This window comes from Lonchura striata, chromosome 17 (genome assembly GCF_050655825.1).
Source record: "Lonchura striata isolate lonStrDom1 chromosome 17, ASM5065582v1, whole genome shotgun sequence".
In the NCBI taxonomy this organism is placed as follows: domain Eukaryota; kingdom Metazoa; phylum Chordata; class Aves; order Passeriformes; family Estrildidae; genus Lonchura; species Lonchura striata.
In genome coordinates, this window is record NC_140719.1 from 6,817,492 (window position 1) to 6,845,211 (window position 27,720).

The window sequence follows — 27,720 nt, forward strand, 5'->3', positions numbered from 1 at the left end:
GTGATGCTTTGAGCGGAAGGAGCGCCGCGGCCGGCGGCGGAGCCGTGCCGCGCCCCCTTTCTCCGCTGCCTTCTCCCGGAGATGGTGAGGACGGTCCTGTCTCTCGCCCCTCCGCTGCCCTCCGCGCACACCGGTCCCTCTCCGGTGTGGGCAGGGAGGGACGCGCCCTGCACAAACATGGCGGCGTGAGCACGACGGTGGCCGGCAGGGGCCGCTCCGCCGTGAGACGGCCCCAGGAACGACAGGGCCGGGCGGCGTGCCCTGCTCAAAGATGGCCGCCGGCGGCTTCGGCGTGCGCGGAGGTGGGAGGTGAGGGGCGGCCGGGCCGGGCTGCGGGAAGATGGCAGAGAGCGAGCGGCGGACAGGTGAGGGGCGGCCAGGGGGGCTCTGGGAACCCTCAGGGCCTCTCAGGGGCGTGCTCGGGGCCGGGGAGCGCGGTACAGGGCCCCACGCTCCGGGGGTGCTGGGCCGAGGGCGCCGGGCCCGCGTTGCGGGGGGCGGTGGCAGCAGCGCCCGGCCCAGGGAGGGGAGGGAGGGGGATTTGCTGAGGGTGTGAAGGACCTGCGGCCTCCGAGTCTTGGCACCACCCCGGGGCGAGGTTGGTGGTCGGGGCTGAGCCTCTGGATCGGGGAGCCCTGTGCCCCCAGCCCGGTTTTGTGACTGGTTCTCGTGCAAAGCCTTTGACTCCCCCTCCTCACACCGTGACACGAGCCTGAAAGTGCCCCCTCAGTCCAAAGTGCTTCTTGTCGTAAAGCTGACCCGCCAGGCTCCCGTCTCCATCACACTAACAGGCTTGGACTCTGTGTATTCATCCCAGAATGCTGTAACCCCTGCAGCCCTCCCTGTTTCCTTCCCGGAGTATTCCTGGTCTCCTCACCAAGAGGAATTGCACAAAGTTTGGGTCAGAAGCAGTGATGGCTGAGAAACAAACACAAAGAGAGGAAAGCAGTTCTGTTAATGGCAAACACCCACATCAGGACACTGCCCTGGGATTTATGTGTCACCTGTACTGATGAACACATCAGGGTTTGCCTTTTCACTTCATTGCTTGGGAGGTTTTCATTGTTTTCATGTTATAAACTCTTAAGAGCAGAGCTCCATTGGTGTGGTGCCAGTTGCTGTGAGTTGTGTGCTGAAAAGAAGAGATACACACGTCTTTAATTTAAATTCATCACACGTTGTTCCTCTCATCCTCCTACCTGGAAGTTTTGCTGTAAGTTCTGCAGCAATGAACTGAGCATTGCAATATTCAGGGCAGGAGATGAGGCTGAATTTGTTCATGGCATGGGGAATGTGAAAGGCAGAGTCAAATGACTGTCAAAGGTTGTATGACAAATCTACAGCGGACTCTGTGTTGTTCCTGGGACTTTGGTTTCCTTTTAATCTGATCTGCCTGCTAGAGAGCATTGTGGAAAAGGCTGCCACTGCTTCTGGGTGGTGTTTTCTATGTAAATGCAGCTGATGATATTTTAAGGAGTTGGTGTTTGGTGGTGTTTGTTAGGGAGACAGTGCCTGTACTGGCTGGGCTGTGGACAGCAGTTGCTGGAGTGTTTCAGGGCAGCTGGTGCTGCATAAGTGTCTCCAGATTTTCTGAGTTGAAAAAGGTGAACTGAGTGACTCTGACAGAATTAATAAATTGACATTAGTGCCCAGGTTCCTTGACAGTGCCCTCTGCATTTCCTCTTCCTATTAAAAGTTGCACTTTCAGGAGCATAATACAAATTACTTTAAATCTCCTGGAACTTTTCTGGTTCTGCAGGTTGGGCCCTGGGTTTGGATGCTGCAGAAAAGAGCCCCTCTAATTCATTAGCAACTCACATTTACATTAAATATTGCATCTTAGGCTCTGAAAGGGCTTTGAAATTAAATGATCTTCACAGCTTTCACCTGGAAGAGGCTGTGTCCCACCATCCCCCAAGTCCAGGTGCTGCATGGACCAGAGCTGTGGTTCTGGGCTGCATTTATTGCACTGCTCCAGCTTGTCCATGCAGGAATTATCCTTTCTAGAGGAATGAAGGTCAGGCTTAACACTTAAAAACAAGGCAGGGTTAGTTTGAAGGAGAGTTCAGTGTTTTGGCGTGACCTGAGGCTTGCACTAGACAGAAATAATTAAACTGGCTAGATGTTGCTTTTGTTATCTCCTGCACTAGTCTCTGTCTGAATAGAAAATGCATCTTTAACAATAAAAACAGACATAATGCTTCTGTCTGAAGGCTTGCAGAGTCCTTAGGAGGATATTGGTGAGGAGGACTTGGTGAGATTACAGCCCAGCTGGGATGGATTTGTGTGCTTTGTATCTCCTGTGAAATAAAGCTCATTACTAAGAAAGAAAAATAGAGGACTTCTCCTTCCCCAGTGCTGCTGTTTTACCTCTTTTTTTGCATCTCCCAGGCGCCTCTGAGGAGGTGCCTCCTCCTGTCCAGCAATGCTTCATGGTCCCCAAGAAGGAGATAAATGTGGTTTCTGACATGGCCAAGTGGAAGCGATCTCAGGTAAGACTCTGGGGACAGGAAATGCTGGGAAATGCTGCTGATCTTTTGGTGGCAGCCAGGTCTGGTCTGGGAACAGCCAGGGAGTAAAGGAGGCTTGGGCAGAGAATGGGAAATAATTGAAATTTGTGTTTTCAAGAAGAGTTGGTGCTGGTTTGCAGGAAAATTACTTGGCAGTAATGATTACTGCTCCCTCCCAACGAGCTGGATGAGAAGCTGGTGACTGTTTCATCCTACCTGGCCTGTACTTTATAACCAAACTGGATTTACCCAGGCCTGTCTGAGCTCACCTTAAACATGGTTCTGCTGCCTGGCCCTGGTAGCACCAGCCTGGGTTGTTTCCTTCCCACTGTGCTGTTCTGGAAAGGACTCTAGAGCTGAGCCCTTCAATTTCCTGGATAATTTTTGTTTACAGCCTGTGTGGAGCTGGTGGAACAAGCAGGTTCTCCCCTCTCTGCCTTTGAGGGATTGGGGTGTTGGCCCAGACTTGTCCCACCTCTTAGGAGCAAATTCTTGCTTGATGACTGATGTGATCTGTCTTGAGAGAAACTGAGGTTATAGCCAGGTGTCAAGCAAACCTCTGGGTGCAGCTTCCAATTTAAGTCTCCTGGGTTTAGGGACTTGATTTTGAGGCAGAGAGGGAGAAGTGGCAGTGTGCTGCTGTGGAGCTGCACTGGAGATGATGCTTCCAAAGCAGCAAATCTAAAGAGAGGAGGAGTGAGGAGCTTGGGCTGTCTCCCTCTTCCCTTGCATGAGCATGGGGGGGATAGTCCAAAGGGGGAAGGAAAGGTGACAGCTCAGGTCTGGGAGGAGCAGTGCAGAGCACAATGCTGGGCACAGCTGAGACTTTGCAGAACTGAGGAGTTTGAATTTGACCTGATGGGAGCTGAGGGAATGATTTTGAGGTCAGTGTGAGCATTTTTAGGATTCTCCTTTCTGTAATTTTCACAGCAATGTAGTCACCACCTGCCTTCTGCTTCTGGGGCTGCCAAAAAGAGCAGTAATTTTACAGCAAGCCCTGCACGCCCTGGTGTCTCCAAGGAAGCAGTGTTGTGTGTTAGGAAAGATTCCCTTGGGGTGCAGGATGCTCCTGTGCTGTGTTTTGTCTCCTGTGCTCTGACAGACCCTGGGCTCTCCCTAAAATTCTGCCCTCTTGGTGTTTTCACAGGCATATGCAGACTACATGGGCTTCATCCTCACTCTGAATGAAGGCGTCAGGGGCAAGAAGCTGACCTGTGAATACAAAGTTTCAGAGGTAGGAAAAGAGTTTGGATCCCCTTGTTACTTCTTTCCTGCTTTTTTCACCTTTTTTTTTTTTTTAATTTTTTTTTTTGCTCTACAGTGAGTTATTTCCTGGGTGAGGAATGAATTAGTAGCTTATCTGGGAGCCAAGGGAGATTGAATGTGGTTGAGGATGCAAATGTCAGGGTGTCATCCTCCCCTCAGGATGCAGAGAGCCTGGATGTGCTTGGTGGATGGGAAATTGAGCAAGTGGGCAGAAGCTGGTGGGGAATCAGTGATGCTTTTAAGCCATAATATTCCCTCCTGCTTGCAGGCAAAAGGCTGGGATGTCTGTACCATTTCTGTCCCCCAAGTGGTTTTTCTCTAGGAAAATCTGTGGGCAAACCACTTCTCTCCCTGTCCCTTGTCTTTGCTCAGATTGTGTTAATTGCTCCAATCTCCTCAGCCCAGGCTGTAGCTAAGTTGTGCAAGCTCTGTTGGACAGTTGTGACCTCAAGGTGTGTCACCAGCTGCACCTGCTTTGCCCAGGGTCGTGCTGAAAGTCCTGGGGCCTGCAGAGCTCACGGGGATGCTGGGTTGGGCTGGGAGATTTCAGCTGGTCTGGGAGGTTTAACCTGTGGGGCAGATTCTCCCCTTCCAAGGTGTTAAGCAGAAAGCACCTGGTTTTCCCCTTGCATGAAAATGGCTGTCACTTGTCCCTGCCTGTTGTCATAGTCAATTTTAATGGCTGTTCACCTTCTCAGGAGCCAGAGAGAAAAGGCAGGCATCCACAGTGGTGTCACTGCTGCCCTGAGGGCTCTTTGGGTGCTGCCAGTCCACAGAGCACACATTGGCCACCAGCTTTGCTTCCATGTTGCACAGTAAATCCCCCTCCTTTGGTCTGTGCTGCAGTGAGGAGATTCTTGGATACAGTTTTACTGATCACAGCTGTGCTGGAGAGCTGAGTGATATATAAAGATCTAGGCAAAATAAGCAGCAGACTGGGCCTTGTGTTTATAGTTGTTCATTCTGGTGGGGAAGGCAGCTGATGACAGTGTTTAATCCAGTCTTCATGTTTGAAGTACTGTGTTGAGTCCAGCCTTCCCTTCTAGGAGCCAGTGTATGAATGAGAAACTCCCCTGTAGTTCATGGAGGGGATCAGGGATAATGAGTCTCTCCCTAAAAGTCTTTGTGCCCCTCTTTTTTTCCTTCAATTAAGTAGAAACTGCTGTCAAATGCTGCTCTTGCTTTCTGCTGTTTGCATTTCACCTTTGAGTTTTGCCTTTGTCATGATCTCACTCGTTCCCAACCATTCACAGAGTACTTCTAGGGAAACAAAGCATTAAAAATGAACAAAACAAAAGGGCAAAAAACCCAACCTTCTCCTACAAGCCCTTTGAGCTGTCAGGAAAAGCTGTACCAGGGCTGTGTCTGCAGAAGAGCCCTCTTGGAGTGAATGTTTTCCATCCGTGGTCCCAGTCCAAGTAACAAACAAGAGACACGATCCCAGCTGCTTGGGAAGTGGCAGGGAGCAAATCTCATTCCTTGCACACTGAGGAGAGCAGAAGCTTGTAACTTGAGGCACAGGTGGAGCATCCCCAGGGTTGTCTTGTTGATGAGGCTGCTTGTTCACACAGGCTCCTTTGTAGATCAAACTGCTTATCTGTGCTGTTAAAGGCTCAGCCCCTCGTGGCCTCTTCTTGCATCTCTGCTCAGCTTTCTTCTCTTTTGCTGTACCTGCTACCAATGTGCTTTTGTGCCATCCCATCTTCCTTCCTGATCAAATGCCAGGGACACCTTCCTTTGGCAAATGACCTCCTGAAATCCTTTCTGCTGAATGCTCATCCACTCTGTGACTTACTGGTATTGCTTTGCCATGGAATCAAAAATGGAAGTATGGTCTGCTGTGCTTTGAAAGAGGCAGCTTAGTGGTTTCCAGAGAGTGTGTGTCGATACCAACCTTTCTGCTGGATCCTGCTGGGGCTGAGCGCCCTTGGAGACCTGCTGAGCTTGCTCTGCTCCTACTGACACATTGTGTGGAGCTGTCCAGGGTTTGCTGCAGGCATCTGACAGGCACTGATAGCAGACTCTGGCACAGACACTGTGTCTGGCACAAGGGTGTGTGAGTGATAGGCTGTGACCTGCCTTCGCCTCCTGGAGGGAGTGTTTTCCACATGGGGATCCATCAGCAGCTTGCTGGGGCTGCAGCCTGGAGCAGTGACATGGATCAGAGGTGCAGTGCAGTGAGGAGGACGAGGTTAATTTTTGCCATGCAAGGAACAGACCTTCCTGTCAAACAGCCCAATGTACTGGGGGAAACTGGTCGGTCTTGTGGCTTGCTCTGCTTCCAGGAAGGAAGTAGGGGAAGCAGCAAATGCTCTGATTTTAGCAGCTCCCCATTGTGACAGGGCCTGAGGAGCCCACAGGGGGAGAGTTGGTCACTGTGGGCAGCTTTGGCTGCCGTGATGCCTCCTCAGCACCTCTGTCTGCCTGGCCCCTGCTCTTGAGAGCTGCTGACAGGTCTGTGCTCCGTAGGCAGCCCTGTGGTTTGCCTTTGGGACCGGTGGCAGACTCAGGGTCAAGGAGATGCAAAATCAGCACAACGAGGAGAGCAGGGGAGAGGCTGCCCTTGCTTTGATCACTGGAAAGGTAAAGCAAAAATAGAGCTTAAAAACCCAACCAGGCAAAACAGGCTGCAGTGGTGCTGATGGCTGTGTTCCCATAAGCTCCTTTCTCCCGCACAGGGGTCAGCCCTGGATGTACAGGCTTCCTCTGCTGGACAATGGGAAGCTGCTTCTTTTAGTTACCCCCTTTTCAAAGGGCCTTGAGCCCAAAATGAGACACAGCTCTTTAATTATTTATTGATGTGGCTGAGCCAGCAGCTGGGTCCTGCTCTCCCGTGTTCAGTGGGGCTGGGCTTTTAATCCCTTTAAAGCCAGCGAGTGGGGAAGGGGAGGTTGGACTCTCTGCTCCCCAGGGAAGGAGCTGGTCCATGCCAGCCATTTATCCAGGCAGCACCGAGTGCTCGTGGAGAGGGTTTGAAATACGGTGGCTGCTCATAATGAGCTGCTGGTGCCGACGGATAAATCACCAGCACCATTTAATTATTTAATGCAGCCCAGTGCTGGGGATGCTGTTGCTTAATTGGAGGGGAATGCAATAGCCAGGAAAGAGTAGGGCTGAGTCCAAATGTGGCCCAGTGCAATGGGAATGTGTTTGATTCCTACAGTGTTTTGGGAGCAGGGAACTGAAACAGAGGGGCCTTCGGTCCACATGTATCTGGGGCACAGGTCTGTTAGTGCCTCCGGGGTCACCCAGAGCTTTAGGCTGTCTTGTCCCTTTTTTTGTGTTCAAGGTGTGCTCAGGTCTTGTCCCAGTCTCTGGTCTGGCTCAGTGGCTAAATGTTGAGGTCCTGGGGTGGGAGAATCCCTCTTCTGCTTGTTCCCACTGGCTGACCCCTCCATGTCCTTGGGGTGGCACCTCAGGAGTCACTGTCTGTGGGAGACTGTGTCTGCCATGAGACCCTTTCCCCCAGGAGTGACCTGCAGCTGGTTCAGTGGCAGCACAGCTCTGCCATGCCTGGCTCTGCCCACCCCCTCCCAGTGGCACTTCAAGGGCTGGAAACTTGCTGGGCTCTGCTGTTTCCTTGTCCTCCCGACAGCAGCGTGAAGAATTGAACCACAACCCAGGAGACCAGCCAGCTTCACACGGTCGATGCCTCCAGCAAAGTCAAACCAGCCGCCGCTTCTGCTGTCCTCTTTGTCCCCTTGAAGGAGGAATCCCCTCTCGAGACAGAGGAGCCTACATTGCCCGGGGCCTGGCCAGCTGCTGTGGCGGCTGATGGCTCTCCAGCTGCTTGGAATCAGGCAGGGAGAATCCCAGAGCCTCTGGCAGGCTTGACCAGTTGTCAGCAGAGCCTCCTGAAACCGTCTGGAGCTGCTAAAAGTGCCGCCTGTGGTGTTGCCTCTTGTTATGGGGTGTGTAGCTGTTCTCCAGCCATTTGGGCCAGGCAGGGAGATGGTGTGCATTGGCCAGCCCTGGTCTGACAGCACAGCTGGAGATGTTGTGCTGTGTCAACTGCTGCACCTCTTTTCCTTTCACATGGGTCCCTCACTTCCAGCACTGGGTGTGAGAAACATGGCTGTGGTCTTGTTGTTGCTGGCTTCCCATCAGCTTGGGATTGAGACATTTCTCTGAGAGCTGAGATTTTCTCATTCCTGCTCTGATGAGAGCACTGGTGGACTAACCAGGCTGCCTCTTCCCCTGGGTAGGTTGTATTTTGCCACATGCAGTGGGTGTCCCTGGGCTGGAGCTGCCTGGTGGTGTGGCTGGTAGGAATTTGAAGCAACAGGAATCATGCTGAGAAGGTTGACTTACTGTACAAATGTGTCGTGGTTTAACAGCATCAACTGCTAATCCTGGCTCCTAAGAGACACTTCATGACAATTATTAGAGCCTTGAGAAGGGCCTTTAGATCACATCATCAGCCAATGGTGAGGATGCATAGCACTGTATATGTGCTGTTCTTTATCCTATGGGGAATGCAGGACCCTTAAAAAGCTGAGCCTGAGTTATTGTGTTGAAGGTCCCTTCCCTGCCTCTCAGTCCTGTGAGGACTGTTCTGCAGCTCTTCTCCAAGAGAATTTGCAGCATGGTGCTGTTACAGCTCATGGAAGATTGTGTGGGTGACTGAGGAGCCAGCCTCAGGCTGGGCTTTGTACTGGACTGCTCTTCTGCAGGGAAGAATGGTTTTTCTGTCCCCTCTGCATTTTGAGGAGGATTGGCACAGCCCATTTCCACATGCCTCTCTTGGGAAGCATGGTGTGGGCTGTAATGACTCTCATTGAGGGGAGAGATGTCAGAGACTGAGGGACTGCTCTGTTTTATGTCCCTGTGACCCCTCACCCTCTTGCTCTGTGTAGCCCATTGAAAAGCTGGTGGCTCTGCTGAACACCCTCGACAGATGGATCGATGAAACCCCGCCAGTGGATCAACCTTCTCGCTTTGGGAACAAAGCCTTCAGGACCTGGTACGCCAAACTAGACCAGGTGAGCTTGTCTGTGCTGTGCAGTGTTACCTGCAGCTCCCACAGAAGGACAGTGTGCCCAGCAGGGGTGGGGAATGGCTCTGTCACCGTGTGGCAGCCCAGCAGCTCACAGAGGAATTGCTCAGATAAGCCTTGAAGGATCCACCCCTTGGTACGCATCACTTACCACAGACTTGGTGTTATCTTTTCCTCTTGTGAGAGCATATGGGCAATGTAAATACTCTTGGCTGAGTATCCAGGTTCTGGGTGAGTCACAAGGGCTGTCCAAGCCCAAGGAATTCCTTTGCTTTGTAACTGCCCACTGTGTCACAAAATGAGAGAAAGATCAGGGAAAACTGTTTGAATTCCTTCAGCTCAGAACACTTGCTCTGCACCAGGCTCTGGAGGTGGTACAGCCCCAGTCCCAGCAGCAGTGACCTTGCAGCTGTTCTGCTGCTCTAGTGATGCTTTTGTCCTGGAGATGGCTCAGTGGGTAACTGGTTCAATGTACTTGGGTGATGAGGCTTTTCTCTTCTACAGGATGTGTATGGCATGAATAGGTCTCAGGACAAGCTCTCCCTGATTTGTTCCATCTCTGGAGATGACTTCTCCAACAGGAGAATTTGCTCCTCTTTCTTGCTGCCTCCAGGCATTGCAGAGCACGGCTGCAGCCCTCACACTGTGACATCATTTGAGTGCAGGGTGCCTTGTCCCTGGGGACTCTGTCAGATCTGTGCTCACCCAGGGGAGTCTTGTGTCTTTCAGGAGGCAGAAAAGTTGGTGTCAGCAGTGATTCCCAAGCATTTGGCTGATGCTGCCCCAGAAGTGGCTGTGTACCTGAAGGAATCTGTGGGGAACTCCACCCGAATTGACTATGGCACAGGTACCTGGGCTTGCACACTGGCCAAGGCTGGGTTTGTCAGGAAGGGACCTTTGGAGTTGGGTGCTGTATTTATTTAAATATATCATTGCCACTATTTTTAAGGCCAGCTTGTAATGAATACCTTCTTTTTAGGGCCCCCTCACCCCTCTGCCCTGTGTGGGCTATGACTGAGAGCTGGGGCTAGAGCTCTGACACCCTTTTACATCTCATCCAAGGAGATGGGAACCAAGTTGTTCTGGGATGAGCTGTAGGACATGCTTCACTGCATGCAGCAGTCCTGCAGCAGGCAGTTTAAAGGATAAAATATGCTGGCTTGAATTGGAACTACAGTGAGAGCCATGTTCAGTGGGAGGTATCCCTAGAGGGACATCATAATGGTCTGGTGGTCCCTAGAAGGGGATCACTGCTTACAGAAGGACTTTGAAATCTGAAGTTAGAAGCACCTGAGGAGATACTGAATTGCTGGTGAAATAACTACACAGGCTTCGGTGAAAACTAAGTACAGAATTGTCTGCATGCTGTGGTCCTCTCTGGAGGATATCCTCACCAAAAGGTAGGAGAGCAGGATGCTGTGAGAGCAAGGAAACATGACTTTGAGCTTGGGCAGGGAGAGGAAGAGGAAGCCATGGGTAAAAGCTGTGAAGTGCTGGCTGCGGCTCACTGGCACCAGGGGGAGATGTTGTCCTTGGAAAGGCTGGATGGGGTCTGGTCAGCTCAGAGAAGGAAATTCAACCTCTCCTCTCATCCAGTGTGTTCCAAGCCAGGGGTCCATGTCCCAGCTCACAGTGTCCAGACCATGGGTGCATTTTGTTCCCACACTGGGAGCTGCCATCCACACCTGTCCATAGTGTGGAGATGCTGTTTTTTTACTTTCCCTTCTTCTGTGGTCCTTCCCACTGAAAGACATTTCTGGGTTTGCTGGTTGTTTCTTTTCCTTGCTGTTAGCTGGAGGGCCAGGCTGCAGAGGCTTAGCCTGAGATCCCAGTACCTTCTGGGACAGACTGTTCCTGGCAGTGTTGTGGGATTTGCATCCTTCCAACACAGAGATATTTTTGTAGCAGGAGGAAATCTGTTTGCTTGCAGATGTGAGGTTCCCTTGCATCCCCCAAGCAGATGACTCTGCAGTGCTCCACTTCCCTTGCTGTGCCAAGCTCCTGGGAAAGTCCCTGCCTTGCTCCCGGCATGCCCAGTTGGAGCTGTTTTCCCTTAAGAATTTATTTTCTCTAAGTTAATGATTACCTTCTGAATGTCTAGAAGGTATAATTTGGGTGGGTGCTGCAGGGGGATGAAATATTGTCAACTCATGGCATTAACAGTGACAGCAGGGTTGAAGTGGGACTGTGACTGCTGTGGTTGCTGAAGAGCTGTTGTGGTGCCCACAGAAAGGTTGTCCTGGGGGCCAGAGACACCTGTGTCATGTCTCTTCATGTCTTTTTACTCCAGGGCACGAAGCTGCATTTGCAGCCTTTCTCTGCTGCCTCTGCAAAATCGGTGTGCTCAGAGTGGATGACCAGATGGCCATTGTCTTCAAAGTGTTTAACAGGTGAGGTAATGGGAGGAGAAGGGCTGGAAGTATTGGGTTGTTTGGGGGGAAGGGTAGAATGGGAAAGCTGAAGACAATTTTAGACATAATTAGGCGCAGATGTACATTTTAATGGACTGTCTGCTGACCCAGTAGAACTATCTCAAAAAGAGGAGATGGCCCCTTGTCTTCAGAGGCAGTGTCCTCCTGCAAAGTTACTTTAGTAGAGCACAAGTTACTGAACTCTGTGGGTGAAGCTCTGTGCTTTGTGATAGACAGGAGTATCTGATCAGAGGATCTAACATCTCTTCAGGCATCAAGAATAAAAAAATCTATGCAACTGGCAGGCCTCCACTACTTCTCTAGATGTATTTCCAGCTCAGGAGGTAGAGTTGATAGTGATGAAACTGGTGGAATGGGTGTTTGGAGTCCAGAGATCTAATCCCAGCTGTATCACTGTTTGGTGGCATGGAAACAATTTCCTTCAATAGTACTTCCAGCTTTAATTTTCCACCTGAAAAGTGGAAGTAGTGATTGCTGTAAGGTAGAAAACTGTGTGCTCTTTTGGAAGTTGGTGAAGGGATGTGAAGTGTCAATGTTTACAAATAGCAGTGGGTATGAGGAAGGATCTGCACTATCATAAAACTTCGCAGATAAAACAAACCCCTGCCACTGGGTTTCTCTGTTCATTTGGTGTTAGGTACCATCAGGCTGCTTTCTATAGCAAAAGAGCTGAATATATATTCAGTGAACTGTGCTGTATGTGGGGGTCCTGCTTACAAGTGATAAATTGTGTCCTTTCCCCAACTGGTTTTTCTTGTCCTCACAAAAATCAAAAAACAGGAGAAGGCCTTGCCGTAACCCTTCCTGTTCTCTTTGGTTCCAGGTACCTGGAAGTGATGCGAAAACTGCAGAAAACCTACAGGATGGAACCTGCTGGCAGCCAGGGTGTGTGGGGCTTGGATGACTTCCAGTTCCTGCCTTTCATATGGGGCAGTTCCCAGCTGATAGGTACTAATAAAAATCTTATTGTGTCCCGAGTTACCCTCTGCCCCATTTGTGTAGGATGTAAAGATGGTGGGACTTGGGGCTGACTTTTAAATTCAAATATGTCAGATTTGTGTATAATACAGCAGGAGAGTTTGGGGGTTGGATTTTTTGTTTTACCTCAGCTTTCCAAATAAAGCTGGCTGGGACTTGGAAAGCTTCTTTGTATAGTACTTCAGTCTTTATTGCAATGACTGCAATTACGCTTTTTAAAAGGAGAGTGTTGGTTTTGGTGCAAAAAATTCAATTTCTGCTCTGTGGAGTTTTGTTCCTGCAGAGGCACTGGAGTGGGAGATGAGATAGGAGGGAAAAACTCTCTGTTGCCTTTTAAAGAGCTCTCATGGGAGGGTTGTGCTTCTGGGTGAGGGGCAGCACACCACCTGGTTGAGCTTGGTCTCAGGAGGGGATTGCCATACAGGTTACTTCCTGTTGTCTCTTACTCTTTTTAGACCATCCAAGTCTGGAGCCTCGGCACTTTGTTGATGAGAAGGTGGTAAATGAAAACCATAAGGACTTCATGTTCCTGGAGTGCATCCTCTTCATTACAGAGGTGAGGAATGGAAGGCTTGTCCCACAGGGATGTTCTCTTGACATTAGATACTTGGCTCTGGCAGTGGTTTTCTCTTCCTCCTTTGCCTGTTTGTTTGCTCTCATGGAACTGTGCAGATGAACCATTGTTGCATGGCAGAGGTGTTCTCCTTGAATGAGCTGAGACAGGGATGTTGAGAAGAAAGTGTAATTAAACTGGATGGGCTGTGGATTGTAGTTGAAGGGAGCTGTAACAAGTGCAAACAAATAACTTTGGATCATCACTTGGATCAGTCAGTGGAGCTTTGTATCTACAGTCTATCCTGTAGATAAACTAGGAAGATGAAGTAGGAGCTGCAAAATGACTCGGCTTGCCAAGACAACCTCCCTTCCCTGCAGCCCTTGGGTGCTGCCTGGCAGCCCTGGGCCTTCCCTTGCTTAGGGCAGGCTCCCAAACCTCTGTGCTGCTCTGTCTCCTCCGGATTCTACCAAAAGAGCTGCCTATTAAATGCACCTGATTTGCAGCTGACCTAGAGCAGAGGTGGTGCTGAGATTCCCCCAGCTGGCAGTGCTCTCAGGACTGTTTCTGCTCAGGCACTGCAGGGCCCTTTGGAGAGGGGTGGGTGATCCTCATCTTGCTGGCAGCCCTGGGCTGTTTCTCAATGAGGGAGCTCATGGCTTGCTGCCTGCAGCATCAGTGGAGGATTTGGCCGTGTTTCTCCCAGTTCCCTCACTGCACAGTCTGGACAGGGAGAGCAAGAACTACCCGCTCTGTTGTGGTGAGGGATTTCTTGTCTCTGGCAAGGGGAAGTTGATGGGATTAATTTTGAAGGACAGAGTGCAGTTCTTCCCTTTTGTTCTGTTCACTTTCCCCCTTCCTCGCCTCTCTAATTTAGTGATTAGATGGGAAGGGAGGTTACAGACTGTGAACTTATCCTTTCATGTAGGAAATCTTTATAGGAGCCTTTGGCCCAAACCCCAGGAGGTGCTGTGTCAAGTCCTGCTAAATCTGGTAGGGTTTGTTGGTACTCAGCACCTCACAGGGTTTAACCCTTAATGCCAAGATAAATCATACCATGGGTAATAAAGAGGTGCTGGTGGAAGAGATCAAGATGAGGACAGGAAATCAGGAGCCAAGATGGTCAAAGATTTATTTTAGTTTGGGCCTCTGTGGTATCCAGACAGTGCACTGACCTCTTAAAAAACATACATCTCTTGAAACGTGTGTAGAAGATTCTGCAGCGCCCAGCTGACAGGTGATGTTTAAAATACCCAGCACAATCCTGCTGCTTCAGGTCACTCTGCTTCTGCCTGCCGAAAGTCAGCTTTTTAGTAGGCTTTTCAAATAAGTGATTTGAGTTCCTTTTCCACACATTTGTTGTGAATCATGGAATTCAGTGTTCCTTCAGCGATCCTCAGTGCCACCTGGTGGCAAGGAACCCTCTTGGCTCTCCTGCCGTGAGCTGAAAGGGACGGCAGCAACCTGCATTACCAAAGCCATGGTAGATTCAGTGCATCTCCGTGCGGGTTGCTGCTTCATTTTTATGAAGGTTTTCCTTTTAAATCTTGAGTTTTTTCCCTCCCAAGCACCCGGGAAGGCCGTGACTGCCACTAGGTGGGGCGAGGCAGCCTCAGTGCCCTCCAAATGTTTTCTCTCCAAAATCAACAACAAAACAAAATAGCAGGGAAAAAAGATAGAAGGGATTAAAGACTTCAATAAATGAACGATATTATTTTCTTTTGAGCTTGTCATCTGAAAACAGCTATCCTTTAAGGATGTTAAACATGTAACAAACACCACAGCAGTTCCCATAGTGGATCTGGTACATCTTGCCAACATGAGAGCAGGTTTTGTTTCAGACTACAACTGAGGAAGGTTGTTTTCTGTCAACTGAGAGAATATTCTCTTGAGCAGATACTGTTCTCAGCCCCCAGGTGATGTTTCAGGAATATGAATATAAGCTGTTGTGGTGTTTGCCAGGCATGTATTTAAACCTCAGGCTTTTAAAGCAGCAGCAAGATGATGTCCAGGCTGAACCCACCATGGCATCCTCCTTAGAGGAGTGTCCAAGCACAGCACTGAATCTTGCATGAGCTGACCTGATGTTGGGAGTTCTTCAGGGTGGGTTTGGACCCAAACACATGGTTCTGGAGCAGGGTGAGGTCTGTAGAGCTGGCTTGAACTCGAGCTGTTCCCTTGCTGCTGCCTTTGCCTTGACAAAGGGGTGTGTGTGGTACCTGAAGGTGTGAGGATGAGGAAGGTTTGGGAGCATCCCTGTGGTGCCTGCCACACAGGGGCTGTAGAGGACAGTGATGCAGGGCTGCCTGTGTGTGTGCAGAGGAGGGGAGCTGGGTACACCCAGCTGTTGTGGGAGATCAGTGCACTTGCCCAGATGCTCCTCTGAGAGCTCAGGGCAAGCAGCAGGAATTTCAGCTTCAATCTGGCTTCTAAATTTGGGAAGGGAGGGCTCGGGTTTCTGCTGGAAGGGAAGGAGCTGACAGGAAAGCACGGCCTCAGCCGTCCCCCTCCCCCCTGCACTGACAGAGGAACCATTTACAAAAGGCCGATTCTCTTGGGAACCCAGAGGCAGGAACGCCACGTCTGTGAGTAATTTCCTGCTCAATATGGCTGCTCTGACTCACTCCATTCCCCTGGGGTCACTGCGGGACTGCAGCGCTCGCCGCCTCGCTCTCCCCTCGCTCTCCCCCACAGCTCTCCCTCTTCGCCCTTTGTGGCTGGAAGGAGATGATTTTTTTTTTTTTTTGTTCCCTTTCTCTTATTTTTCCCGCCCCAGCTTGAAACCATAGCCAAGCCATCCCTTGCTGGGTGTCTGGGTGAGGAGGGCCCCAGTGGCGGCCGTGCCAGGCATGAGCGTGGGACTGGCCAGCTGCGCCTGCCTCCTGCGTGCTCTCTGGCTTGGGAAGGGGACAAGAGCATGGTGGTGGTGGCTGATGGCAGCTGTGCCCCTCTGAAAGGCGGTGACACCAGGGGAAGGAAGGTTTGGCCTCAAAAGTCAGGCAGCCAAACCTCCTGTGTGGGGAGGGGAGGCTCTGATGGAGCCGCCTGGCGCAGAGCTCCCTGGCAGCCGCTGCTTTGGGTGCCTGCCGGTGCCAAATCCTGGCGCTGGGTACCGCGCCGGCGCTGCCAGGGAGCACCGTGCTTTGTGTGTGTGCACATTTCATCTCATACCCACGAGGGAAGCGTGTGGCAGAGGGGACAGGGAGCAGCTCATCTGTCATCCCCCAGCTCACAGGAACCTCCAAGGGGAAGTGGAGATGCACCCGCGCTCTCCTGGTACCAGGCAGAGCTGCAGACTCGCTTCCCCTGCTGCTCCAGCCCCAAAGCCAGTGGGTTTGAAGCACATCACCCTCCAAACAGTGAGGTTTTTGGGTCCTCCCACCCTCTCCCTCTCTTTCTTTCCTTCTCTGCTGCAGGCTGGTGTCACATAGGCATTGCAGAAAGGCAGCAGCGTTTTTCCAAAGAACATTGATTGGCCCTGCTTGCTTTTTTAGTGAGCAGAGAGGTTGTTTTTGAGGCTCTTTTCCCACCCTCTCTCCAGGCCTGTGTGTGCACCGAGGGAAGGGGTTAGTTGTTGGAGCCCCAGGTCGGGAATGAGAGTCCAAGAGATTCTTCTCTCCCCACGCTCCTCTTTAGCGTGAGCTTCGGCCTTGTGGTTTCTGATGTCATGGGAACTTCGCTCAGTCAGAGTGGCTGTGTTGTATTTCTTTTTCTCCCTGAGGGTCTGTTTTTGTTCATGGAGGAGAAGGAGAGACAACCACCCAGGGAATCTACATGCAACTGCCCCTGATTGCAGTTTCCCTCCTGCCCTCCCTCCTCCAAACCCCTTGCCCTGGGAGGAGAAACAGTGGAGTATAAAAAAAAAAGAAAAAAATGTAAAGCATCTGCTGCAAGCCAGCAGCTCACAGCTCTGCAGCTAGTTTGGAGAGCGTGTTCCCTCTTCTCCTGCTTCCCCTAGAGCCCTCCTCGGCTAGAGGCAGGTGTGGAGTGGGCTGTGGACACGGAGCTGCTGCCAGCCTGCACTGCCCTCTGTATTCAGGGAAGGCAGCGATGGCTGTCGCTGCTGCTTGTTGTTGATCTGAATGGGGAATGAGTCATTTTCTTGGAAGGCCCAGCAGTGCTGCACTGGGAGGTTTCTGGGTAGAATAGGAACAGCATTGAGCTAAGCTCTACTGGGGGGAAAAACAGAACTTATGTGGGGTTTTTTTAAATACAGTCACTAAAAGGGAGGTGTGCAGAAGGAGGTCTGATTAGGACAGCATGGCAAGAAAAGGCTTAATTTTATCAGGGAAGGAGGGGAGCTGGATTGCCACGGCTTCATGTGATGTGGCCACAGCGGGAGGGAGCACGGAGGGAGGGAGGGAAGACGCAGTGAGGTGGCTGGTGCGTGGGTCACTGGGCTTGGTGGGAATGTTTGCTTGGAGAGAGTGTGAGCATGAGTCACTGCTGGTGCACGAGCTTCCTGGCTGGCCTGGCTCCCTCAGCCCTGTGCTTGGGTCTCTTTCAGATGAAGACAGGCCCCTTTGCTGAGCACTCCAACCAGCTCTGGAACATCAGCGCCGTGCCCTCCTGGTCCAAGGTCAACCAGGGCCTCATCCGCATGTACAAGGCAGAGGTGAGTGCTGTGGGCAGGGGGAGGCTGCTCGGCCACGCACCTGCTCTCCCACAGCACCATGGGTCAGCTCTTGTGCTGCTCCAGGTGTGGGGACCCCATCACAGCCATTTGTTACTCCTTGCTGACTGTGGCTTGGGAGCCCTTGGCCGTTGAGGTGCTGCTGGCTTAAAGGAAGCTCCTGCCTCGTGTTTGCCCCAAAATGAATCCCAAAGTGGCCATTCCTTGCAAACATGACTTTTGCCATGTCTTGTCTTATCATAGTGCAAGTGCAGATCTCCAAATTAGGGCCAATTAGAACCTGCTTGTTCTTCTGGTGCACCATTTTACCAGCTAGAGGAGACTTATTTTAAATTACCATCCCATGTTTCAAGAGCCCTAGAGCAGGCTGAATACTTTCTACTGATTTACCCTTTCTACAAGCCCCATCCATGCCATGTCCCAGCCCAGTGAGACCACAGCCACCTCTCTGGTTTGGCCATCCTCCGCCCACCAGCTCTGCTGGCATTGCCCCAGGCTTTCCTGGTGAACTCTGACCTGGAGAGCAGGGCAGTTTTGGCTCTCCCTTATCTTCCTTCCTGCTCAAGCTAACCCTGGGCTTGAGGAAGCAGGACAGGAACCTCCAGAGGGAACAGTGTTGGCTCTGCAGGACGCACTGGCTGCACTAAAGCACCGGAGGAGCAGGGATGGTGCAACTCCTTGCTGGCACTGGGGGGCGGGGACTGAAAGAATGAATCCCACACCCTGCAGTGCTGCTGGTGTAGCCATGCTCCTGTTGGGAGCTGGGACAAGCTGCTGTTGCTGGGACACACAGCTCTGCGGGCAGCTCTCTCAGGCCCAGCGCACAAAGGGGTTAACTGTGCCGAACGGCCGCTCCCTCCCCCAGCCCTTCCTCTGCTCTGCACATCCTGTGTTTAGGTTCCAGGCCACATACCTCTCTAATCTGTGAGGTGTCACTCCCAGGCCCTGGCTCCTTCCGCCCCCAGCTCAGTTTTCCTCCCAGCCTCCAAAGAGGAGAAGTGGGGCTGGGGGCCGACCCCCTCGCCTGGCTGCTCCTGGGAGGGGTGCCCCGGGCTGCTCCTTGGAGAGGGGACTGTCCCTGGGCTGCAGCTCTGTCACAGGAGCTGGAGACACTGCCTGCTGGAAAACCCTGAGCTGGAGGCTAAGCTGTGAGAGCTGAGGGGTCTGAAGGGGAGACCACAGCACTGTGAGTGCCTTTAAAGTGAAACATGAGTGTCCTAAAACCTAGAGCTTCAGTGTGGTCTGCTGCTGCCTCAACAGCCTTGCCGTGGTCCTTCCTTTCCTTTGGATCAGTTCTTCACAAGCTGGGTGCTCCCCTGGCATCCCACATTCCCTGGGATGTTGATGTGCTCCTGCCTGATTCCCCACATGCCCTGTGCCGTGGTTGCTCCCTCCTGTACGTGGCTGGAGGAGCTTGGCAGTGATGAGCCCACAGTGCAGTGCACACATTCACTGAGGTCTTGGGGCCACCATGTGCTGGCAGATCTACCTGTGCCCTGCCTGGAGAGAGCACAGCTCGGGGATTCTCTAGAGACTGGGGGATTCTTTGGCTCTTCTATGTGCACCCAAGACATGGTCTTTTCTAAAGGCCTTAGTGTGTTTTGAGTAGCAGGTGACTTTCTGTGTGAAGATGCTTAATCCAGTATGGGTAGGTTTCTAGAAATATCTGAGATGTAGCTGTGTCAAGGGGAGAATGCAAAAACTGCTACAAAGGGTAATGGTACTAATTTAGGCTAAAGCATAAAAAACACTGAGTCAACCAAAGAGCTTTAAATTTAGTTTTTTTCCTCAGATAATGTTTGTAGATCTTAAAGGACTAATCCAAAAAGCATGATTCTTGTGCAATGTTGTCCTCTCTTGCCATAGCATGGAAGTTGTATTCACCTGGATAGGCAGAGGAGAGGGGGCACTCCAGCTCAGGGGTCCTCAGGGTTCTTTACAATAGAGATATCTTTAGATATAATCTGTTCTGAGGAGTTATCTATCCTGATGCTGGCTCAGCCAGTTCCTGTCTGGCTTGGGAGATGACAGGGGTGTGGATGTGGACATAGTAGCATGGCTGGGCAGAGCTTTCAGTTATGGTGTGCCTGGCCCTGCAGGTTGCACCAACATTTGCAACTGGAGGGTCTCTTAGACTGATTTTCTGGGAATGACACAAGGTTAGGAGTCACTTAACCTTCATCCTTGCAAACTGAATCCATCTGGGTGTCTCAGGCCAGGCACAAAGTCAGTGCTGGAGACCTTGTCTCTTTTCTGCTGGCTCCCAGTGTATTTCTGCTCTCTGTGTAGCCTTCACCAGTGCAGTGTTTCTGCAATTGGCTACTGCTGGTGTTAGCAGAGGAGAAGTCAGCAACATCCCTCAAGTACTGACATGGATCTTTTTCCAGCTCAAGGCAGGCAGCTTCTGTGGCAGAGCCTGAGGCGTGTGATGGCAAAGTGAGGGAAGGTTTGGGGTTGTGGTGTTGCTTTGTCTAACTGGCAAAGTGAAAGCAAAATTTCAGGTTTTGTTTTCCCCTCCCTTCTCCCTGCCCCTCTGATCACCCATTGCAATTAGATCAGGTGAAATGAGACACTCAGCTGGAGGCTCCTGCTCTGTAACACTCCTGGGGTGGCTGAGGAGCGCTGGGTGTCTGTCGGACCAGGACCGGGACTGAGTGGAGGCAGCAGCAGAGGATGAGGTCACTTGCTGGAAACAGACCAGGAGAAATCCCACTTGGTGGGAGTGGGGCAGCCCCCAGACCTAGTTCATCTAAAAAGCACTTCAAAGGATTTATCTTTTCTCTGTCTCCTCTATGGGATGGCTTTAAACAGGCAACAGAAAGATCAGGTGTGTCTGTGTGTCCAGGAGCTGTGGTCTGGATCCAGGCACTCCAGGGCAGATGAGCAGTAGAGTGAGGACAGTGTGTCTTCAACTCTGTGTGTTTATGAAATCCCAAATGTGTCTATTTATAATATAATGGGTGAAGATGTGTTTGCTTGAAAGTCCACGGGCTTTTCTTATTCTCTCCATCAAAGTCAAGGGAAGAAGTTGACAGAACAGAGTGTGGTTAAAGCAGCAGCCTTGATGTTTTTCCCCTGAGCCTGCTTTTGAGTCTCCTGACCTTTCCTTCTCTGCAGTCAGTCAGGAAATACTTCCCATCGTAACTAATCTAGTCCCAGTTCCATCTTTAAAGGTTGGACTTGGTGCATGAATCTACTCCCCAGTTGAGTCCCAAGCAGACCTTCAGTGCGATCAAGATGGTGGCAAGAAGAAATAAGCCTGAGATTGAGCTAGTCTTGGGTACAGTTTCATCCACAGCTGATGCAAGGAAGGCCCTGTTGCTCTGTACAGCTGATAATTCAGTAAACTTGTGCTAGTCCTTCTGAATACAGGAGGAGAAATTTCTCTGCTTGTCTCCTCTTGAGCTGATGATGTGTTACATGGAATGGATACCCCTTCTTCCCACTGGTGGTAAAGTTTCTTAATTTGGAGCCCAAACCAGTCTGGTCTTCCATGGGACTCCTTGGAGCTAATTGGGCTGACATTTCAAGCTGTCATCATCTCCAATGTTCATTTTGCTCTGCTCTCCCCTCATGCCCATGTTACCCAGCCTTGCTTCCTCTGAGAGTTTGTCTAAGTGGCTGTGTGGAGAGACAGCAGCAGCTCTAAGCATTAGGGAGCTTTGAAGGTGACGTGCCCTGATGCTCGCAGGACTTACTTCTCCTTGGTGCCTTGCCATGGAGATTTGTGGTTTTCTGCCTGGCTCTTATTCCCCAGGAGTGGATACAGCCATGCTGTACTTTCACCACCTCCAAACTTGTTTGGCTCCAGTGTGCTGGTGTTTGAAACCAGTTGCCTGACCTCTGGCTCCAAAGGGATTACTGTAGGCCTGGGCTCCTGAGCACTGATCTTCCTGTTTGCCCATGATGACAGCATGAGGGCAGGGTGCCTGTGCTCAACTCCTGCTTTGGGGTGAGAGCTGTCTGCAGTACACAGCTTTCTCCCCAGCCCCAGAGTCTCCCCTGCTTCAGTAAGTTCAGTTTGGCCCCATGGAGAGCACAAGACTCCTTCCCATGGAGAGTTGTAACCACGTCATGGCTGGTGAACACGCACTGCTGAGCTCTGTGTGATGGAGTGGAGCCTGCTCAGTGCCCTCCATGAGGTTTGGGCAGTCTGAGTCTGCTGTGACTCAAAAATCAGAGCTCTGAGTGGGTCTGCCAGGCAAGTGCTGGCAAACTGACGTTATTGAGCACAGTCCATGGCCTTCCTGCTGTTGGCTGGTGAGTGGAAGGGGCTGTGCCCTTGTAGCCCCACTCACCCGATGCAGAGCCTGGGTGTAGCTGCAGGAAGCAGCTCTGAGCTAATCTGCTTTGTAGTGGATCTGTGTGACTGACCTGTGATCCATTACTCTTCAATGGGAGGTGGGAATTTCAGGGGTGAGGGGTTGTTAGAAATAGGATCATATTTTAAACTATGGCTGCAAAATCACTGGTGCTTGTCCATCAAAGACTTGAGAGTCTGGAATGCAGTTTGGGCAGTGCCTTGCAGCTGCAGAACGGTGCCTCAAACCCAGAGTGTGGGCACTGGCCTGCGGGGGAGAGTCTCTCTTTGCTATGTTGTCCTCTGCAGGGGGGATTCTGCAGTTCTGTGTTTGTGGGGTAAACCCTTCAAAGACATCAGCTTGAGCAAGGAGAGTGGTGAGGGAGAAAGCTGCTGACAGACATGATGCTTCTGCTCATGCTTCAGGCCTCCCCATACTGAGTTCAGTAAGAAAAAGACTGGCTGAAGGGAAGGGGTTGGGGTTATGAAGTGCTACTGGCCTGAGAAGCCTGATTGGAATGCTGGGGGGCAGACATGGGGCTGATCCTCTGCCTTTGAGCTGAGTGGTCCCAAACCCTGTCCCTGCGGGCAGGATGTGGCTCAGGCTGTGTATGTAAGGTGGAAATGTCTCCTGAATTCACCTCTCTTTATCTCCCCTCCTGCAGTGCCTGGAGAAGTTTCCTGTGATCCAGCACTTTAAGTTTGGCAGCCTGCTCCCCATCCAGCCTGTGACATCTTAAGGAGCCCGCAGGAGGAGCCGAGGCAGCGGAGGCACAGCACGGCGCTCTTCCTCCTCCCCTCACCCCTCCTCACCACCCAGCCCATCCTTTCCTGCACATCCTCATCAGCAACCATAGATCCAAAGCACTCGCCGGCCTGGCACGGGAGATGGGACCTGGAGCAGCTCCTCCTGCACGTCCCCCTCACCCTGGGGACGTCTCGCCAGCGGCCGAGCCGGGGCCGTGCTGCTCCGCTGGGCCGGGAATGGGGACGGGTTTGAGCAGGGGCTGCCCTGCAGAAAAGGCCCTCTGCTTTGCTTCCCAAGAGAAAGGGCTGTGGAGGGGAGGAAGGCACGTGTGTATGTGTTGGGTGGTGGTAACTGCAATTTCCCTTTTGAATTTCATTGGAGTTTCCTGTTGCTGTTTGCTTTGGGAAACGACTGAGACTGCGCGGGGCGAGATGTGAGCCTGTGTGTGTCTGTATCGGCCAGCTCTGCCTGCACTGGATCTGAACTGGGAAAAGGGAGTTCTAGGGTGGAAGCCCAGGGTACTGTCTCTCCCTTTTTCTGGGTAAGGGAAGCATCCTCTCTCCACCTCTTCTGCAAGGTTTCCTGGGTCTTCCTTTCCCACTAGCACCTCTTCTCTTGGGTGAATCTGGGAACCTTCTGGGCTGCGGGTGTCTGAGCTGGCTCTGGAGCTGGAGACAGGGTCTGAGGAGGCACCCAGCTCTGTGGGAACAGCTATGCAAAGACACTGCTCAGGCCCCCTCTTAACTGGCACAAGCCCTGACACATTCACACACATCCATAACTGGGTCCAACCTGCCCTCTGCAATCCCCATGCTTTGCTGCTCTGGGGCTGGGCTGGCCTCAGGGGCACAAGGTGACCGTGGTTGCTCCTGCTTGGTCATAAATTGTAGTGACACCCCCATACAAAGGGATTTCCCCACGAAGCAGCACAATCCCCAGCTCTTCGAGGGGGCCATCCCTGGAGCACAGGCAGCATGAGGGGGCAGCATGTGGCTTCTCATTAATTTATATACTCGCACTGGAAACAAAAAGCATAAGTAGCCCAGGAGAGCAGGTTATACCTGGAGAAAGCTCTTTCCCTTTGTCCTTCCCTGCTGGTGTTGCTGTGCTGGACCTCAGGCAGGGGAACCGCACTTGGAGTGCCACCAGCAGCACTGTGTTCAAGACAGGTGGTCTGGATCACACCAGCAGCTTCACTGGAGGACAGAAAGGGCTGGTGCTGTTTTTGAGATGAGCTGTCTGTCCACAGGTCATTACAAAGCTGGTGCACAGCTTTGCTGCTGCATTGGGGATGTTTCTTCTTGAGGTTCTAGGCTGGGTGTGGCAGGGACAGAGTGGTCTGGTGTTTGCTGGGGATCAGGAGCAGCAGGACTCCTTCCTCTTGGCATTCCTGCAGACCATGAAGGGGCTGCCCCCAGCCAGGCTGCTCAGCTTTTGCTGCTGCACTGCTTTACTGCTGGGGTGGGAGGAGGAAACATGGTTGTGATTTTTTTTCTTTTTTCTTTTTTTTTTTAATTATTTTTTCATTATTTTTAACAGACCTACTCATTCCCTCTTGTAAAGGTTCTTGCAGGCACTCAGGGGAAGGAGAGTAAGAAAAGAGTCTAAGTTACGAGGTGGTGAAATGTCCACAGAGCAGAAGCAGAGCTTTCTGGCACTGTTGCTGTCCTGTCTGCTCCTGGCTTGGCCCTGGGCAGGGGGTGGGGGACAAGGAGCTTTTGACCTACCTGAAACAACTCTATAGACTTGTATTTTAAATGAAAATGCAAGACTGGGGTTAAGTCTTGTTTTACTCCTAAATGGGATGTGTTTTGTCTTTGCTTCCCAAATGGATCCACTCCTGGAATGTTGCTGGAGATCTGTGTGCTTGCTGGGACTTATGAGTCCATCTTCAGTGGAGCAGCCTGTGCCTGGAGCAGAGACTCACATTGTCTCCACCTATGTCCCCTCACGTTGCTGTGTCTTTGGCAGGTGTCCCCATACTTCAAATGACTGTGCAGCATCTGGCCAGCAATGGCTGAGCAAAAGCCCCTGGTTTTCTTTATCTGCCTGAGAGTCGGGAAAACATCCCTCCAGGTTGTCTCGTACAAATGAGGCTTCCATGCAAAAGGATGGGTGGAAATTATGACATTGATACATGGGAGGGACTCCAGGAAAGTGGAATACAGCACCAAAAAAGGGTGGAGAGGTGCTTCCTTCCCCTGCAGCTGCAGCATTGCTCCCTGGGACAGTGTCCCTGGGCTTGGGGCCTGCGGAGGCGGTGGGAGGAGGCTCATGCACAGCTTTGTGTTTGTTGTTTGCCAGAGTGCACATCTGTCCTGCTGGGGATTTTGGGATGTCAAGCAGCTAATTCTCGTTTGAGTCTTATCAGCCCGCTTGGGACGTGCCCCTGTCATGTGGCAGCCACTTGCTTTGCCTCCCTCCTGCTCCCAGCGACGTTCCCCGGGGCTCAGCTCCTCTGCCCACGCACGTGGCAGCACCCAGGGCTGCTCTGTGCCCGAAGCAGCACTTCCCACCTCCCCCCGTGTTGTAGGTTTAATTAAAGTTTCTGTGTTTTGCACTGGTGACTGTGTTGGTCTCTCACACTGGGTTTGCTCCTGCTTTGGGAGCAGAGCCAGCAAAGGCAATGGCCGGAGCCTTTAGCACAGGGAAGAGGCCTTGTGGATGCACTTGCCGTGTCGGTGGTCGACCTCATGCTTGCACTAAAATTGATTCTTTATTTAACTGCATGATCAAGTACATCTGGTCTGTCTTTGTGTCCTTCCAAGGTGTCTTTCTGTTGTATTATGTGGTTTATTTATTAACTTTTTTGCTGTGTCCGCCACCCAAGCCATCTGACGTTTGGCAGGTAGGTGATGTGCAAAGCCTGATCCCAGGCCAGCAAACCTCTTGAAGATCAGAGACTCTTAAAACCAAAGGATGTTTGAGCCTTGTTTCTAAGGTACGGCGAGAACTGGAACCTTTTCCTTCAGATGTTTTTCCTGTCCTGCTGTAGGAGCTGACTCAGGACTTCCTGCATCAGTGTAGTTCAGCAGCTTTGTTGGACTTATAATAGACCTGGATTAAATTAAACCTAGACCTTCTCACAAATGGTTGGAGGTAGTGTAGCTGTGCTTAGCAAATGCTCCTTTTCTTGTCTCTGGGTTACATCTTCTCCATCAACAGAGGCCAACTGTGTGAGCACGTGTTGCTAAAAGCAGCAGCAGTGTGGAGGGGTGGATGATGAGCAGAAATGTCATCTTGGATCACAAATGTTTTCTTTGAAGGCACTTGAATTCGTCTTGAGCCTGTCCCTTGGTGAACATGACGTGCAATGAAGGGGAAGCAGACGTAGCTTGGGTTTTTAGCCATCTTCCCCTCAGCCCATTGACCAAGCCATTTTTTCTTAAATTTAGTTTTCAGAGCTGGATCTTTGGGGTTGCCATATGTAGGCCAGTTCATGTTGCTGTTTAACAGCTGTTGCCTTTGCATGGGGTGCGTTTTGTGAGTCGCCGTCAGCCTTGCCCTGTCTCTTCCTTCACAGCCCTCCTTTATAAATGATGGCTTATGGCAGCCAGTGATGAAGGAAGAGTTGAGAGAAGCAGCCTCGTGGAGATGGAAGTAACAGAATAAAAAATAGAAGTACCTCATGTCATTGTTGCTGTATTAACTTGTCCCTGGTGTGTGGCTCAGTTCCACTGTGCAGTGCTGGGATTCTGTGAGTGGATAAACAAAGCAGCCCCACAGCAGGACCTGCAAAATCTGAGCAGGCACTTGCCAAGATGAAGGTGCACTTTGTGCCCCAAGGACCTGGTGTGAACCACACAAGAGCCCTGGACTCTGCACTGTGTCCCTGCAGCTGCACTGGCTTCTTAAGAGAGGGAAGGAGGCAGAAATGGGTTGGAGGAGGTGAAACTGGTTGTTAATGATAACTGCTAAAGTAACCTGGACTCTCACGCTGCCAGCGTGCTGGTGAAAACCTTGTACAGTCGAGAAGCTCACAAGAATCTTCTTGCTACTTCAACAAGGACTCCCCTGGCTCAGAGGTAGAATTTAACAGGGCTTTTGGAGGTCATTTCATGCTCTAATATCCAAGAGGAGATACCTTCATCATTTAACTTTGCTTCCCCTTCAGTGGATGAGCACTCTTGCCATTGACGTTGGAGAAAACTCCTTGAACATCCTGGGGGCACACAGGATCTTGTAAAATTGTGCCAAACTTCAAACTAGGACGAGCCAAATTGAAAAAGGGCTGTCTCCACATCAGATTCAGTGAGGGCTGAACCGTGACGGGCATCGTCAGCTTGGAGATAGGCTTGTTCTGAGGAGCACAGGGCTGTAAGCAGGTTTTGGAGGTTAGAAAAGGCCTTTCAGGGGGTGGAGTGATTGCTTCTGCTTGCTATAAAAAGCCTGGGCTTGGGAATGTCGACATGGGCCAGCTCTATGCAGGGCATTAATGCAGTTGTCGCTAAAATTGGAACGAGTCCCTCCCCATGTTCCCAGTTGCAACTGTAACACGGATAATAAATAACATCAAAATCCTGCATTAGAATTTGGGCTCCTTAATGCTGGGTACAGTCACACCCATGGAAACAAAAAAATCCTCAGGAGGAGGGTCCTGTAGGAGTGGTGCTGCGGGGCCCTGACCCAACGGGCACCAAGGTGTGGGGTTAAGTCCTCCTGAGCACATTTTCCTTCCTTTTAGAAAGTAGATTAAGGTTTTCCTGACCCTATAAATGGAGGAAGGAGAGCAGGCAGAGGATCAGTTCTTTATTGCTTCTCCTGTGTTTTAAGGCACCTGGGAGAGATAAACCCAAGCAGACTGCACTGCACAAGTCAACCACCCGGATTTTCCATTTGAATTCCTCCCAGGTTTATGTGTGAAAAGTTGGGTTTTCTTTGGGATGGTGAAGTATGTGGTATTGGACACCAGCACCATGCTCCAGCAGCTCTTGGGTAGACACAGCACTTCAGGCTTCAAGTGCTGATGCTGCTAAAGGATCTCTGTATTGTCCTATGGGAAAAAAAGAGCAAAACATTACAATATTCCTGAGAGTTTATGTGTCCTATGATGATACAAACTATAGAGAAATGACTGGTGTGGTTAGAAATTCCAGCTAGATTGTAAGATATGAGAGTAAATTCTTTTATCAAGCACTTGCTGATCACTGGAAGTGACTGCTCTGCAAAGGGCCTTCTTTTCCATGTTTAGAGCATATACCTTTAAAAATATTAGTTTAGGTATTACATACCCCCTTAGAAAAAATTCCCTTGTAGGCAAGAATAAAACTTACAAAAAGGCTGTTACAGAGATCATCAACTCTC

General features: G+C 51.1%; 1 protein-coding gene across 1 annotated transcript; it reads left to right on the plus strand.

Moving 5' to 3' along the window:
• Positions 1 to 311: 311 nt before the first annotated feature.
• On the plus strand, positions 312 to 26,939 carry PTPA (protein phosphatase 2 phosphatase activator). Its single transcript, XM_021551351.3, has 10 exons — positions 312 to 365; positions 2,392 to 2,492; positions 3,658 to 3,744; positions 8,633 to 8,758; positions 9,502 to 9,619; positions 11,063 to 11,162; positions 12,028 to 12,152; positions 12,638 to 12,738; positions 17,243 to 17,350; positions 22,334 to 26,939. Exons 1-10 carry the CDS (start codon positions 341 to 343, stop codon positions 22,406 to 22,408), a joined length of 966 nt encoding a protein of 321 aa, XP_021407026.1. The 5' UTR covers positions 312 to 340; the 3' UTR covers positions 22,409 to 26,939.
• The last annotated feature ends 781 nt before the right edge of the window (positions 26,940 to 27,720 follow it).